This window comes from Tasmannia lanceolata, unplaced genomic scaffold (genome assembly GCF_043159265.1).
Source record: "Tasmannia lanceolata isolate RefF3 unplaced genomic scaffold, GAP_Taslan_0.1 ptg000008l, whole genome shotgun sequence".
Taxonomy (NCBI): domain Eukaryota; kingdom Viridiplantae; phylum Streptophyta; class Magnoliopsida; order Canellales; family Winteraceae; genus Tasmannia; species Tasmannia lanceolata.
In genome coordinates this window covers 39,816,787-39,833,923 of record NW_027518685.1, presented here as the reverse complement: position 1 = coordinate 39,833,923, position 17,137 = coordinate 39,816,787, and the positions used below count along the sequence as shown (strand labels likewise).

Here is a 17,137-nt window from a genome sequence, read left to right as displayed (position 1 = left end):
AGACATTCCAAAGACGGCGTTCCGCACGCGATACGGACATTATGAGTTCATTGTCATGCCATTCGGACTAACGAATGCCCCAGCCGTATTCATGGATCTAATGAACAGAGTATTTCACGACTATCTTGACAAGTTTGTCATGGTGTTTATCGACGACATTCTTGTCTATTCTAAGAGTCGCGAAGAACATGAGGAACATCTGAAGATTGTTTTACAAACAATTCGACAGAAGAAGCTATATGCCAAATTCAGTAAATGTGAATTCTGGTTGCAGCAAGTGGCGTTCTTGGGTCACACAGTCACCCGAGAAGGAATTTCTGTGGATCCAGCAAAGACTAAAGCCGTTGAAGAATGGCAAAGACCCACGACAGCAACAGAAATTCGGAGTTTCTTGGGACTTGCCGGCTATTATAAAAGGTTCATGGAAAACTTCGCTCGATTAGCAAATCCATTAACGAAATTAACTCGGAAAGGCGTGAAGTTTATCTGGACCAAAGAATGCGAGGAAAGCTTCCAAACGTTAAAGAAGAGACTCGTCAGCGCACCTGTGTTAGCATTACCAACACCAACCGGAGGATTTGTGATCTACAGTGACGCATCAAAAGAAGGGCTCGGCTGCGCATTAATGCAAAATGATAAAGTTATAGCTTATGCATCACGCCAACTAAAATACCACGAGCAAAACTACCCCACGCATGATATGGAATTGGCGGCAGTAATATTTGCACTGAAGATCTGGCGACATTATCTCTACGGGGAAAAGTGTGAAATTTATACTGATCACAAGAGTCTCAAATACATATTTTCCCAGAAGGAGCTGAATATGAGACAAAGAAGGTGGCTAGAGTTACTAAAGGATTATGACTGCACCATTCATTATCATCCTGGAAAGGCGAATGTAGTGGCAGATGCATTGAGTAGAAAAACTTCCGGAACCTTGGCAAGAATGCTAACCACTCAAAAGCATTTACTCCAAGATCTGAGAAAACTGGATATGGAAATAGTAGAACCGCGAACCAAGGGCTACATAGCACAGATGGTTGCTCAACCATCACTATTGGAGAAAATCAAGGCCACTCAAGTCGACGATCCTGAATTACAAGGAAAGATCGAAGCAGTTCGGAAAGGCAAACTTTCCGAATTCAATGTTGATAAAGATGACATCTTAAGATTCAACACAAGACTGTGTGTGCCCTCCGATCCAGAATTAAGAAGGAAGTTGCTAACTGAGGCACATAGTTCGGCATTCTCCATACACCCAGGGAGTACGAAGATGTATCGAGATCTTCGAACCCATTATTGGTGGAATAATATGAAGAGAGAGATTGCTGAGTTCGTGTCTACATGCTTGGTTTGCCAACAAGTTAAAGCAGAACGACAGCTACCAAAGGGAGCCTTACAACCACTAGAGGTTCCTATATGAAAGTGGGATATGATAGCAATGGATTTCGTTACGGGACTACCGAGGACTACGAAAGGAAATGACGCAATATGGGTCATCATTGATCGACTGACGAAGGTAGCTCATTTTATCCCAATACGAGAAAATTTTTCCTTAGATCAATTGGCGAAGCTCTACATCAAAGAAGTAGTCAGGTTACACGGCATACCAGCATCCATTGTGTCTGATCGTGACCCGCGCTTCACATCTAATTTTTGGAGGAGTATACAAAAGCATTGGGGGACAAAGTTGAACTTCAGCACTGCCTTTCATCCTCAAACTGATGGTCAATCCGAACGGACAATTCAGACACTGGAGGATATGCTTAGAGCTTGCATAATAGACTTCCAAGGTAATTGGGACCAATACTTACCATTGGTTGAATTTTCTTATAATAACAGTTATCACTCTCGTATAGAGAGTGCACCCTATGAAGCTCTCTATGGTAAGAGGTGTAGAACACCGACGTGTTGGGATGAGGTCGGAGAAAGAAAACTTCTAGGCCCAGAGTTAGTATAAGAAACTACTGACAAAGTACGTATGATCCAACAACATATGAGGACGGCTCAAAGCAGACAGAAGAGCTACGCCGATCATCGACGTCGAGACCTAGAGTTTGCAGTGGGTGACCGTGTATTCTTAAAAGTATCACCTTGGAAGGGTGTGATAAGGTTCGGAAAGAAAGGGAAGCTCAGTCCCAGATATATTGGACCATACGAAATACTTGAACGAATTGGACCAATAGCATACCGTGTAGCTTTGCCACCAGCCTTGTCACATGTTCACAATGTGTTTCACGTCTCACTTTTAAGGTAATACTTGGCGGACCCATCACATGTACTGCAAACAGAACCAATGCAGTTGGAACAAGATTTGTCTTATGAAGAGCAACCAGTAGAAATCCTTGACCGAAAGGAACAAATTCTTTGGACAAAAAGAATATCACTGGTGAAGATTCTGTGGAGGAGCCAAGCCACCGAGGAAGTAACATGGGAACCGGAGGAGGAGATGAAACAAAAGTATCCTCATCTATTTACTTCTTAAGGTACGTAAAATTTCGAGGACGAAATTTTTTTTTAAGGGGGGTAGAATGTGATAACCGGTAAAATATATATATATATATATATATATATATATATACAAATAAATAAAAATGGCCTCATAGGTGGGTAATCATCGGCCATTACTCATTTTTCTCCGACTTAATTGGGCATGAGGACATCTGGCATAATGGGGAGTACGCGATTCGAACCCAACGCTGAGCGAGGATTGAACGGCTTCCTACCACTAAACCACCGCCCCAGATGTCAACTAAAAATGAGTAGATACTTACACATATTAAAAATTACCAATAGTCACTATTCATAATTACTATTCACAATAGTCACTATGCAAGATTACTATGCAGAAATACTATGTAAGATTACTATGCAGAAATACTATGTAAGATTACTATGCAGAAATACTATGCAAGTTCACTATTGAGATAAACTATTCAAAATTACTATTCACAGTAGGACCCACCGAGTACTATTCACAAGCGGGTCCCACCAACAGTGGGTCCCACATCAGCGGGCCCCACACAAGCGGGTCCTACCACCAGTGGGACCCACAACAAGCAGGACCCACAAATAGCGGGACCCAATTCCAGCGGGACCCATCACTAGTGGGAACCACTACTAGAAGGACACACCGCAACCACTTTCATTAACTCATTGGTTAAGCGGGTCACTCCACAACCACTATCATTAATGAGTAATTGCGCTTCACCGACGAAAATAATAATTAAATACTATTAATCATCCTGTTACTATTCAAGCAGCCTTTACTATTCATTTATTTATACCTTTACTATTCCTATATTTTTGTGAAAGCATTTAAAAGAGTAGTTGTGAATTTAAGACTGTAGTTGAAAAAAATACCTATAAATAGAGGAAGAGAAGAAGAAAAAATAAAAAAAAAAGAGAGAGAGAGAGAAAAGAGAACGAGAGAGAAGAAAGAGTAACAGAGAGAGGGAAAAAGAGAGATAGGAGAAGGAAAAGGAAATCCACTTCATCACTACTAAGGTAAGTCTTTCATATAGATAGTTAAAGTTAAAGTATTTATTATAGCTAATATGGTTGGTTCTACCACCTATGTAAATATTAGGATAAAGCATGCATAAGAGGCGATAACTCGCTATAGATTGTGCAAGTTTTATCATCTTATTTGAACGGTGAAATGCTAGCATAGTAACCGTAAAGTAAACTTTAATCAAAGAAAGGCGAACTGCTGAGCATAGTAGCCCATCTTATTTGAACGGTGAAATGCTAGCATAGTAACCGTAAAGTAAACTTTAATCAAAGAAAGGCGAACTGCTGAGCATAGTAGCCAAGAAATAAACTAAATTAAGGAATGGTGAACTGCTGAGCATAGTAACCTGTGGGGTCCACATGAATAGTAACATGTGGGGTCCATATGAATAGTGCATGTTGGGCCCCATGATCTTAAAAATTTAATAGAAAGAACACTGAACACATGGAACATTATTTTGGACATAGATGGACATTACCTGGACAGAAAGGACACTGCCTTAAAACATGAATTTGATAAAATTAGAATATATTTACAGGTTATCCACTCCAAGGTGTAAGCTCAAACAAACCTGTGACCGAAAAACTATATGTAAGGGTTTTCTTCCATTGATTCTCTTTTGCTATATGTAAGAGTTTTCTCCATTGATTCTCTTTTGATATACTGGATGTATTTCATATTCTTTGATTCTCTTTATACGCAATTGCTATAAGAGTTTCTATCCTTCTAAGATCCACAACTTATGAGAATCCAAGGGGGATCCTTTCTTTCAGACCCCATTCCTTTGAGATAAATGATTTTACTGATAAAGCTATAATTCTATTTTGTATCCTCGAAACTTGTTTCCGTGAGATATGTTTATGTTTAGAGTTTATCTTGTGATACCCTAATTCTGAATATGGACTGAGTTATGATATGATGACGGGTGGACGCATTATCGTCCTCCATGTGCACGTGGGTAAAGACGACTCTAGAGAGTGTAAATCTAGAGGATTATGAGCCGAGGTATGGCTATCAATGGGCTGAGATATGGCTATGAATGAAAGCATCTATGCTTAATGAAGTCTATATATATAATTCTATATATAATTCTTGATATCAAGTTCTGTAAGTTTTCTCTATACATTTGGAAAGTATGTTGTGCTTATTCTTTCTTCCCATGTTTATAATGTGAGATGTCCTATCTGCAAAATGTCATGTTCTTATGAGCTTGACAATTCTACATCACTTGTTGTTTATACCCTACTGGGCTATTTGAGCTCACCCCTTTTTCCTTGTTTTATTGTTCCAACCCCCAGGTGAAGTATAGATGAAAGATGAGGAATGCTAGAGTTGAATCCAGAACTGTTCTAAAGGACAAATATGTTTTAAATATGTATCAACTATGTCTTGAATTAAGATGTAATAAGTTAGACCTAATTTCTGTAAACCCTCTAAACGTAATTGTTGTATTTGAGATCTTGGGAATAATGAAAGTTTTTGAGAAAGATGATGTAATATTCTTCTACGCACCGAGTTGGTATTTCTAAAAATTCGGGGCGTTACAACGAGAATGGAAGGTATGGGGAGTTACCACCACATGCACCATTCCAGACCGATAATCGGTCTTCAATTGCAAAAGTTAACTCTTTTGAATATCTTTTAAATTGCTCATTTAACTCTATATTAATGTGCGAACTACATGACATGCATCCTAAGATCTAATTTCAATGTATTCCCTATGTGTATCTTGATTTTCTTAATTTGTTCGAATTCAATCTATGTGAATATTCTCCTAAAATGCTAATTTGAGGGAAATCCTATATATTTTAATTAATAATTTATAAAAAAAACTAATATACAAAACCCCACCATTTGTGTGTGGGGCCGACTCGGGCTTCGTATGCCACTCAAGTATCCAAGTTGCCTACGTATCACAGCCTCACTGGAATCAGAGTTGATCGTAGTTCGGTTTACCTAAACTAAGCTACTTATGCCTAACTCATCTAGAACACCGATCTAGACTAGAAGGACTGTTTCAACAATTTAAGAGAGATTATTTAGTTCAAGTTGAGTAGATTTTATTATCCTAGAACTCCATCTAAGATGTTATATGGTCCTATCTAAGTGCAAGACATCCCTTAGACTAATGCAGGTGAACCTACATCCTAGGTAACTAGGCTTGTTCTATGGAAAAAATGGGTAATTAGTGTAACTAGATCTATTACTCAATTGCTAATAATAGCAATCAGTTGTGATGAGGCTGAACTCCCTAACTCTAGGACACCCTAAAACCTAGGACACAACGCGAGGTAAGTATTCCTAATTAGTTCTAAAGGTCCTTACGAAAAGATACCGTTATCCAACGGTTCCAAAAGCATTGATCAAATGATCTTAATTTATTAAGTAAATAATTTTTAATTTTTCAAGGATTTTTGATTCCTAACATCTAAGGAATACCAAAGGCTCTATGGTTAGCAAATTTCAGCCGTGAGTTGCATCCATGGAAGGGCATCGTGATCTCAATCCTTGTATAATTTAACACATAAATTATAGTATATTATTGCCTGGCATGATTCTCAGGATTTTCGTGGATAGTGGACCTCGGAGCAAACAACATACTATAATTTACATACTCAAATTATACAGGAACGATCGCAATTAGTATACGATTATGAATGCGATCTCAGCAGTTAAACCGTCACAACATAGTTAATTTACAAAGAGAATCTATAACCTCTAGGGTTTCTGTTTCAAATAATTTTAAGGTTAAATATATGATGAAAAATTAGGATTTTCTGAAAGTTTTCACTGACTTTTTGTGTTGATTTGCTATTAAGTTGTGATTTATTAACATTAAGACCATATTGCTAAGATTACACAGTAACCCTGAGCAATCGAACTCCAAATTCATTGTAACTTTTTCAGTAATAAGATATGAATGATTTTAGACTACTGGAAGAGTTTTATGAATTTGGAATAAATTTTACTATCAATTTCCAAAATTTAGGTCAGATTGCAAATTAACAAATCAACTCATAGCATACGAATCTCAAATCAAGTAAATCTATTACAGTATAGATAGAATCATGGTATTAGACTACTGTAAAAATTTCAAAGGTGTTTATCAAGATTTGATGCCAATTAAAATTCACACACAATTCGGATAAAATCAATGAATCAATTAAAATGTAGATTAAATGATATCCTAAAATCATGTACAAATTCTAGTAGATATAAAATACGTTATATGATTTACTGTCAAAATTTCAAGACCTAATAATTAATGCTCCTCCATAAAATTGATTTTTGAATAAAAACAGAATTTCGTTTCCTAGGAATTAAAACCCGTTTTTGTAAAAGAAAATTGTGAAATCATGTTAAACCTTTGTAAAATCTTTTAAAAAATTTTCACTAACCTTCTAATGGCCTAAACTACTGGTTTGTAGGAAAAAGATTCGAAATTTCATTAATTTAATATAAAAAAGAATTACGACACGTAAAACGAAGAAGCGAATAGAAAACAGATTAAAAAAACTTTTTTTCTAAAAAACAATTTCTTGAGAAATTTAATTTATTATTGAACATTAATTCTGGAGAGTTTCATCAATTTTTAAAACATTTTGATATTTATTAAAAATGGCCGAAATTTATAATAATTTAAAACCGGATTAAAAAAATTCAAACAAATTCAAAAAAATTTGGATGGCCTGGAAATCAAAAAATTAGTTTGAAAACAAGAGTTCACAAATTTTGGACATGGTTTGATATACTTTTGGCTTCGTTCGTCAAAAAATAACCCCTTTCGGGGTTATTTTTTAAAAAATAGAATGAAAATTAAAACGGCGAAACCGCGATTGGAAATTAAGTTTCCAGTAGTATTTTATTTTATAGAAATCCCAAAAAATATCAGTTCTTAAATAAACCCACGTTTTCAAACACTTGCTTTGATAATCCGATTTAAATCCATATTGAATAAAAACGAAAGAAAATCATTATTAAATGGAGAAAAATTAATTTTTTGGTGAAATATTAGATTTTGAAAACTTATAATCTATATTATAAGATACTGGAATTTTAAAAAAAAATTCATTGATTTGATCTATCAAAAGTAAAACCCTAGCATGGTTTTCTACTTTTGATATTACAAAGATAAAGATCCTACCGTTGATTGCGCTCCTTGTCTCTAGGGTGCGTAGATCCGAGGTATACGCTTTGTCGCACCCTTTTATATGATGAAGAAGACCCAAAGAACACCCCAAAGATCCTTGATGTGTGATTTGTTGAAGAAGAAAAGAGAATTCAAGAATCCCTTTTGTGAAGAACCTTTGAGAGAAATGAACACACTTTAAGAGAGAAGAGGTTTTCTTTCTTCTTTTTTTTTTTTTTAACAAATATGATGTCACCATTTTGACATCATCAAGGTTGGGTGCTCAACTCATGTGGGTCAGCCATGTGAGGCTCCCACCATGGTGGTTGACCCATATGGGTGAACCCACATGAGCTCCATCTTTGCGAGCTTTAGCCCAATGGGCCATTTCACACGGGTTTCGGGTTTTTCCGTAAAAATTCAATAAAATCTTTCTAAATTCAACATTCTATATATGGACCCAACCCATTTATGGTACATCCCTCACACATGATCGGACCATCTTTTTTGGAAAACAACTTTCCGGACCAAAATGCCCCTATTTGACTGTTAGACATCCAAATGCGACCAAAATATCCTCAGATTGGTTCACTCCTAAAGAAAAAAATTAAAAATTGAAAGTCTCTGTGGTCAAACTTCAAAAATAAAAACTTTTAAAATTGGGTCCTTTCGGTGAGCAATATTAAACAGGATCATTTGGTATCCGCTGAAAATACCCAAAATGCCCTCAACACTTATAATTTCCAAATTAAGCGAAACCCCTGAGAAATTCTAAATTTAGCAGGTTTTCCAAAATTCAGGAAATTATTCATAATCTCTCAGACATATTTCGGGGATCAAAAGAATTACACAGGAAAAGACCAAATTACCCTGAGATGCTAGAATTTGGCGAGACTTGGGAAAACCCTGAGAAATTTCAAAGACAGCAGATTTTCGAAAATTTATTAACGGACTCAAGATTTCTTAGACACAACTTAGAGACCAAATATGATATGTTGGAAATGTCTAAAATACCCCCGAAGTGCAAGACTAAGAGAAAATCTTAAAAGATCTAAATTTAGCAGGTTCCCAAATCTTACGAAATTACTCCTAATCCATCAGCCGTACCCTCGAGATGGTTTTGGATATATGAGAAATGATTGAAATATCCATAAGATGGTGAAAATGTAGAGCCCCATGAGTTTATAAAAATAGCAGCTTTTTCAAAATTTGTAAAATCACTCAAGATTTCTCAAATATAACTCGGGGGTCAAACGAGACACATCGGGAATGACCAAAATACCCCTGTAGTGTAAAAATGGGCAAAAATGAGAGAAACCCCAAAAATTCTAAAAATAACAGGTTTTTTTTCAGTGTGTTGGAAAGTTGAATTTTCATCTTCTAGATACCATTAGAGCACCCTAGAAACCTTTAGGATCGCGAATCAATTTCAGATTTCCTTCAACGAGGCAAAATCTACCCTAAAATGCACAGATGCTTAATCCTAGGTGGAATACGGACTCGAAACTTGACAAACTACCAAATCTCTTACTTTTTAAAGTATAGCAAAATGGGGGTGTCTACAATCTTCTCCCTGAATCATAGGGAATCATATCTCTATAATCTTATCCTCCATCCAACTCACCCCATGTGGGCTATATCAAAGGCTTAATTGCCATCTTCAAGATCGAGGGTCTACGCACTCAAGCAAGTGCAATTCGAAATCAATTCTCCTTCTCCTACTTTGGTCTGGTAACATGTCTTGGCCCTCCCCATCATTCATCGTCCATTGTCTGTGATTGCCTATTTCTGACTTGAGTGTCGAAGTGGCCGTCCGGAACCACAACTCCAGGCACGCTGACGCTTTTTTTATGAGCGCAGGATTACAGGTTCTGCCAGGCTAGTACATGCAGTCAGATTTTTGGTGTCATCAGTACCCATTATTTACACCGGCATACTCCTGAATTCCGTCGGCGTACACTCTATTTTCGCTTACACCCTATTTCCGCCGGCGCACCCCTTGATATTCCGGCGGCGTTCTCGATATTCCGACGGCGTACTCGAAACGTTTGGAACACAAGTTTGAACTCAGAAAATCCGACAGCGTACTCGATATTCCGGTGGCGTACTCTAAAATCCGGCCGCGTACTTGATATCTTTGAACTATGGGTGTTTTTTGAATCTGGCGACGTACTTGATATTCCGGCGGCGTACTCAAGAATCCGGTGGCGTTCTAAGCCAAAAGAGACGTGGGAAATAATAAAATGTTCAATAACGTCGCCGTCATAAGCCAAAAGAGACGTGAGCCGTTATTATCCAAAATATACGCATGCGCTCTCTTATGACGTGATTTGCCATGAAAAGCGGGCAACTTTAACGCTTTTTGATGATATTTTTACTCACCCTGCATTGACGTTCTCATCCTTTAAAATTTTTAAACATAATGATTGACGTTCTCATCCATCCGGAAGGGCAACATGCGAAGACTCTGATCATGTCAGAAGGGTACTGGGGTCTTTTTTTCCACAGATTTTTGAAGAATCATCCGAGTTTGATGCTTGTTTTAAAATGTACCCATCCAACTATTACCCGCATTCCGTACTTATCTCAAGCTGCGGCGAAAACTTTTACCATGTGGTTCCCACTTTTATCTTTTCATTTCTGCCATTACTTTTTCTAAAAGCCCGCACTACAACTGAGCTACCCAGTCCTTATCGAGAGCTCACCAAGGTCAGGATTCAAAAGAGTGCAAAAAAGACGATCGAGAAAAAAACTATTTTGGGTTTGCTTTGGTAGCCATGTGAGACCAGCAAATTGAGCCAGATGATTGGAACACGTGTCTAACATCCAGAAGTGTTCAGATATGTCCATTTTAGATGGCGAAAATTTTGCCTGAAAAGTGGTATGGTAGGCATGGATAACCTCAGTGTAATGAGTGCTCTGGCGAAGGTGGGCCCGTTGTTGGGTCCCACTCAGATAAGACACCAACATGCGCTTTAAATTTCTACACCAGGAGTCGTCTTTTTTCTGATTTTATGGTTTCTGCTCTTTCTCGTAAATTTTAACGGCAGTTGACGGAATTATCTTCAAACGCGATCTGGACACTGCACATTGTGGCATATGCAACGGCGTTAACTTGACTAGACTGACGACATTTTTCTCTGAGCTTCGTTCTCCCTCTTTCTCACTTTGGACTGATTAATTTCTTGCTCCAGGGAGAAAGAGTAAGAAATGGCATTCCACACCAGCTACATCGCTTATATAGTCTTTCTTCTTTCTACAGGTACTAATCTTTCCTTCTTTTCTATTCTTTTTGTCGGTTCTCTTTCTCAGTACTAATTAATGAGCTTTTCCGGCCAGGTTCCCTAATTCCGGCATCCACTTCCCCCTTCGGAATCAACTACGGCCAAATCGCCGACAATCTTCCGTCACCGGCAAATGTAGTTCCGATCCTAAAATCCATCGGTGTCAGCAAAGTAAAACTCTACGATGCGGATTCTCGCGTTCTCCGAGCATTCGCCAACACCGGAGTCGAATTCATCGTCGGACTCCCCAACGAATGCCTCTCAAAAATGCAAGATACATCAAAAGCCGAAACCTGGGTAAAAGAAAATATCCAGGCCTACTTACCTGCGACCAAAATCACTTGCATTACCGTTGGTAACGAGATCCTTACCGGAAATGACACAACCCTAATCAACAACCTCCTCCCTGCAATGCAGAATGTTCATTCTGCTCTTACAATCCTAGGGTTAGACAAGCAGGTAAGCATCACAACAGCCCATTCAATGGCGATTTTAGAGACCTCGTACCCGCCCTCTAAGGGAGCTTTCCGGCGAGATCTAACGAAATACATTTCGCCGATCTTGTGTTTCCATTCAAAGACTGGATCCTCTTTTCTCATAAATGCATATCCCTATTTTGCTTACAAGGCCAATCCAAAACAGATCTCGCTTGATTTCGTACTCTTTGAATCTGATCAAGGGATTTTGGATCCTGCCACGAATCTCCGTTACGAAAACATGTTGTTCGCGCAAATCGACGCTATTTACACTGCGATTGCAGCTCAGGGGTATGAGAAAATTCCGGTACAGATCTCAGAGACAGGATGGCCGTCCAAAGGAGATGAAGATGAGGTGGGAGCAACGGCTGAGAATGCTCGGAAGTATAATGGGAATTTGATGAAGCTTGTTTCTCAGAAAAAGGGAACGCCTTTGAAGCCTAGCTGTAATTTGGATCTTTATGTATTTGCTCTTTTTAATGAGAATCTTAAGCCTGGGCCGAGTTCGGAGAGGAACTATGGGCTTTTTAAGCCGGACGGAACACCGGCGTATCAGCTTGGCTTCGTTACCGTTAATGGCAACAGCAGTAGTAACAGTAACGGCGGAGCGGGAGGTAACGGAAATGGTAACGGCGTTGCACTTATTCCGTCGCCAGGGGACAGTTCGACAACCGGTTTTCTTTCTATATCGTCTGCAACGGTAATTATGTTGGAATTTTTGTGCTGATATTGGCACTACATATTTTAACAATTGCACTAAGTCCTCTTGTCTGCTGTTATTTAAACCGCTCTCAGAGGTTACTACAGTTCCCTAAAAACTTTTAGAAGCTAATTAAAGCAAAAAAAAGGCATGCTAAGGTTGTGCAATTATTAAAATATAGTAGTGCCAATATCATTAGGCGCTGATATTCACCCCCCTTTAGGCTATTTCCCCTTGACGGCTGGCTAACGTTAAACGTTAGGATTTAACGCATATGTCACTTTCCCACCATTTGACCGGTTGCTCCCCTGCCCTCTCTCTCTCTCCACACACACACAAGAGGAACAGTTGGTGGGCCCAAAAGCCGTTTGTGGAATGGTGGGCCCATCTTTGAACAATGTAGGCCCCGCCCATACCACACCATACAATAATCCAAACCGTCCCATAAACGTAAATATGTTGCCTCCCAAAATATCATTTCCATAGGCTGATCCCAGCCCTCCAATCTAAATAGAAACTACATCTTATGCAATCTCTATAGATTGTAGGGTTGTGATCATCCTATGGAAATGATTTTTGGGGCACAACCTATTTACATTATGGCTCATCAAATGAATGGTTTGGATCATTCTATAGAGTTGGTCGTAAAGTAACATTAAGGCCCGTCCACAACATAGGACGATCCAAGCCGTCCATGGTTTGGATAATCCTATGGAGTTGGTCGTACAGTAACATTAAGTCCCAATCGTAGGCTCCACCGATATTTTTTCAAATTGAAGCGTACCATCCACAACATAGGATGTTCCAAGCCGTCCATGGTTTGGATCATCCTATGGTGTGGTTCGTACAGTAACATTAAGGCCCAATTCAGGCCCTACCCATATTTTTGAAAATGAAGTGTACCGTCCAGACGATAGGATGATCCGAGCCGTCCATTTGATGGGCCATAACGTAAATGGGTTGTGCCCCAGAAGGGTTGGCCCCATCAAATGAATGGTTTGGATCATCCTGTGGTCGTACAGTAACATTAAGGCCCGTCCACAACATAGGATGATCCAAGCCGTCTATGGTTTGGATAATCCTATGTAGTTGGTCGTACACTAACATTAAGGCCCAATCGTAGGCCCCACCGATATTTTTCAAATTGAAGCGTACCGTCCACAACATAGGATGATCCAAGCCGTCCATGGTTTGGATAATCCTATGTAGTTGGTCGTACACTAACATTAAGGCCCAATCGTAGGCCCCACCGATATTTTTCAAATTGAAGCATACCGTCCACAACATAGGATGATCCAAGCCGTCCATGGTTTGGATAATCCTATGTAGTTGGTCGTACACTAACATTAAGGCCCAATCGTAGGCCCCACCGATATTTTTCAAATTGAAGCGTACCGTCCACAACATAGGATGATCCAAGCCGTCCATGGTTTGGATCATCCTATGGTGTGGTTCGTACCAATTTAGGCCCCACCCATATTTTTGAAAATGAAGTATACCATCCAGACCATAGGATGATCCGAGCCGTCCATTTGATGGGCCACAATGTAAATAGGTTGTGCCCCAAAAATCATTTCCATAGGATGATCACAACCCTACAATCTATAGAGGTTGCATAAGATGTAGTTTCTATTTAGATTGGAGGGCTATGATCAGCCTATGAAAATAATATTTTGGGACGTAACATATGTACGTTTATAGCCCATCAAATGGACGGTTTGGATTATCCTATGGTATGGTATGGGCGGGGCCTATGTTGTTCAAAGATGAGCCCACCATTCCACCAACGGTTTCTGTTAGGCTCACCAACAGTTCCTGTTGTGTGTGTGTGGGGAGAGAGAGACCGGTCAAACGGTGGGAAAACGTTAGCCAGCCGTCGCGCGGGGTGCAATATCAACGCCCTACCATTATACTTTCTTTTATATTTTTGAATTAATGAAACTCACCAACAAATCTGAAGATGAGTGTAAAAACTAAAAAGGGCGATGATTTTTTCGCTTCTCCCGTGTAAAAACTTTTTTTCAACAAAGTCTGACAGATTGTCAGGCTAGAATTGCGGGCAATAGCTGTAATCCACTGCATATAAAGCAAAAGCGCATTGGAAAAATCTAAACTGGGCCATGGGACGAGGTATATTAACTTTTTAACCTCTGTGGTGGTCCCTTTTGTTTTAAATCTTTTGGTGTTTTTTTCTGTTGGTTTTGGTTGCAGGAGAAATTGCAATTTAGTGTTCTTGTGGTTTACATACAAGGACTGATTTTCGCGTGTCTGAGTTCGTTTTTACTATGGTAGGAGCCTCACAGACGCTCCATTCCATGGAAAAAGAAATCATGTGGAAAGGTAAAACCGTCAAAGTGACAACGAGATATTTTGTCTGTTTATGGAAATGGGTGAAAATGCCAAAACCAAATCGGTGGTATTACTCACTTTGTTTTAAACTTTTTAATTAACTTCACACGTTTTTTAATTGCTATCAGCATCCGAATAGAAAAGTGTGAATTGTGAAACATAGTGACTTGTCCCTTTATCAAAATATGGTTATGCGGATATCAGTCCGTTGCTCTATACTTTTTCTTTTCTTTGGCCCATCAAATTGCGGAATGCATGATTTGAATTTATTTTTTGAGGTATGATTTGAATTTATGAAGACTTTCATCATTAGTTTGGGCAGTAATACTGTTGTTGTTGCTGCTGTAATAATTGCTCTTATTTGTTCTAGTGGGATGTTTTCTTTCTTTTTGTAGTCATCAAAAAAATGTGTTCTTTCTTTTTTTATTCTTCAGGGGTTCGACGAGGAGACTGTCGTGCAGATAGATTAGTGAAAGAGACCTCATTTTAGATGCTGTAATCAGGTGACTTGGTAGTATTAATAGTCTTTTTATTAGTTCTGTTTCCATTGATGTCCCTTGGAGATTATATTCTTACTGGGAACTTGGAGTATTAATCAAATCAACCACCCCAGAGTGGCTCTATTTTTTTTGGTTCCAATTTTGCGGTCGCATAAACTTTCCTTTAAATGAATTCAAACAAAGTTAAAAATAATTAAAAAGAGACTTCCAAGCACTCTCAAAGAGGAAATAAACACATGCTGCTGCTAGGATCCGACTACGTGATCGGATGGGTCCCTCTCGATCTAACTGTTGCATAAGGGTGGTCGGCTCATTTTGGTGTCTTGCACTCACAGAATGTGGTAAAAAATGCCCGGAGTCTGAACTCAGGGGAAACCTCGATCTCAAGTTAGACGAGATAACAGATGAGAGCTGAACAAGAGAGGAAGAGCTCAGACTCGAGTGGTCGGCTTCGCATACATGGGCAGTTGCATTACCTTCGGATCAGAGTGGGGGTTGGGTTTCCCTTTAATAGGTGGAGGTTCCATGTCTCATAGGAGTCGACGATGGGATGACGATGGTATGGGTACGGTCGTCCAGGAATTGCAGGTCAACGGTATAATGGACAACAAGACATCATACGGTCCTCGAGGATTACGAGTCAGCAGTTTGGTGGGTGACATGACGTCGTACTCTGCTAGCACGGGGAAGAGGGATTTCTATTTGCCTTAAACCACTATGAGGACGAGACTCATAGCACAGACGATCCTTAACTCATAGCACAGATGAACCGTACCCGTGAAGGCAGAAGCAGTAACTATTGTTAGGGGTGTAAATGGATATTCGGAAATTCTATTACCGTCCGCATTCGAATCCGTTTAAAACGAATATTATCCGAATCCGTTTCAAGCGGATATTATCCGAATCCGTTTATGAGATATCCAGCTCTTAGAGGATGCGAATCTGGTAAATGGTATATCCGATCCGTTTAACATCCGAATCCGAGAAGTAAATCCTTTTTATTTATTATTAATAATATCATTAATATTTATTGTTAGTAATGACACACTATCTTTTGTTTCTATAAGAAAAGTGAATATTCTTTTTAGAAAAATAAAAATAAAAACAAAAATAGCCCAAACCCATTCCATCATATACAAAAAAAAAGGAAAAACCCAAAGACCACTACCAACACTATCATCCATCCCCATCGCCTCCCTCTCTCTCTCTCTGCCTTTGTTTTAAAAGGAAGAAGATGATCTCATATATTTTAGGGTTTGAGAGTTAATTTTGTGAAGAGAATGTAGAGGTCTAGTTTTAGGGTTTGGAAAATTCATTCGAGTAAGTAGGAGAAAAAAGATAAAGTGCTGCAATAAAATGTTCGAATTTACCGGATAAACGGATACGGATAATATCCGAATTCGAACAATATCCGACGGATACCAATTCGGTAATAGATATTAAATATCCGTCGAATCCGAATCCGAATCCGAATTCGGATAGTGTATACTGTAATCGAATTCGGATATAGCCGTATCCGCTCCGAATTCGATCCGTTTACACCCCTAACTATTGTTAACATAACGGAGTCTCAAAAGCCCATTTATTGCACTGGTCTAAAAAACCCATGGTCTTTGCAACCTAGTATCAATGCCACGCAACGAGGCTCGACCACCATTACCGGCCAACACGAGCAGTCATCAGTTGTGCCATATGACCCTGCGCCCATGGTCTGCGGCTGATGAGCTGTGGTGGGCCGCCTTGAAGCGTAATTGTTGGATTTTTTAAAGTTGAGAAAAAAAATCAAATTGTTGTTTTCCTTTTAACTTTAAAAGTACAGAGAAGATTCAAAATTCAATTTTCCCTCTTGTTTTCTATAGCTAGTTGATGGCGTCTTAATCTGGGTCTGCGATCGCGCGGTCGGTAGAGGGCCTCCGCGGGGTCTACAATCACAAACAAAGGGGGTCAGAGGTCCGGGGTGGGTCCCGGACGACCACTTCGATACCAAAGTCAGATCCTTCGACCAGTCAATATAAAGAACAGCGAGAGAGGGAAGGGAGTTTCGATCAGGGTTACCAGGGGCAGCACGCGGGCTCTTTTCTGGGTGTGTGAGTGAGTGGGTCGGAGGGGACTAGCAGGGAGAGTAGGATTGGGGTCCTAACCTCCTCTGTTGTTGCCTCACCTCTTTTTCCGGTGTCCGGAGTGG

General features: G+C 39.3%; 1 protein-coding gene across 2 annotated transcripts; it reads left to right on the top strand.

Moving 5' to 3' along the window:
* Nucleotides 1-10,585: 10,585 nt before the first annotated feature.
* Nucleotides 10,586-15,091, top strand: LOC143885322 (glucan endo-1,3-beta-glucosidase 11-like). 2 transcript variants are annotated; one of them, XM_077389437.1, is made up of 4 exons: nucleotides 10,586-10,905; nucleotides 10,983-12,103; nucleotides 14,315-14,443; nucleotides 14,887-15,091. In XM_077389437.1, exons 1-3 carry the CDS (start codon nucleotides 10,854-10,856, stop codon nucleotides 14,393-14,395), a joined length of 1,254 nt encoding a protein of 417 aa, XP_077245552.1. In that variant the 5' UTR covers nucleotides 10,586-10,853; the 3' UTR covers nucleotides 14,396-14,443; nucleotides 14,887-15,091. The 2 variants fall into 2 exon arrangements, with proteins under 2 accessions (XP_077245552.1, XP_077245551.1); XM_077389436.1 differs by lacking the exon at nucleotides 14,887-15,091 and having other exon boundaries at nucleotides 10,587-10,905; nucleotides 14,315-14,668.
* Nucleotides 15,092-17,137: the final 2,046 nt, after the last annotated feature.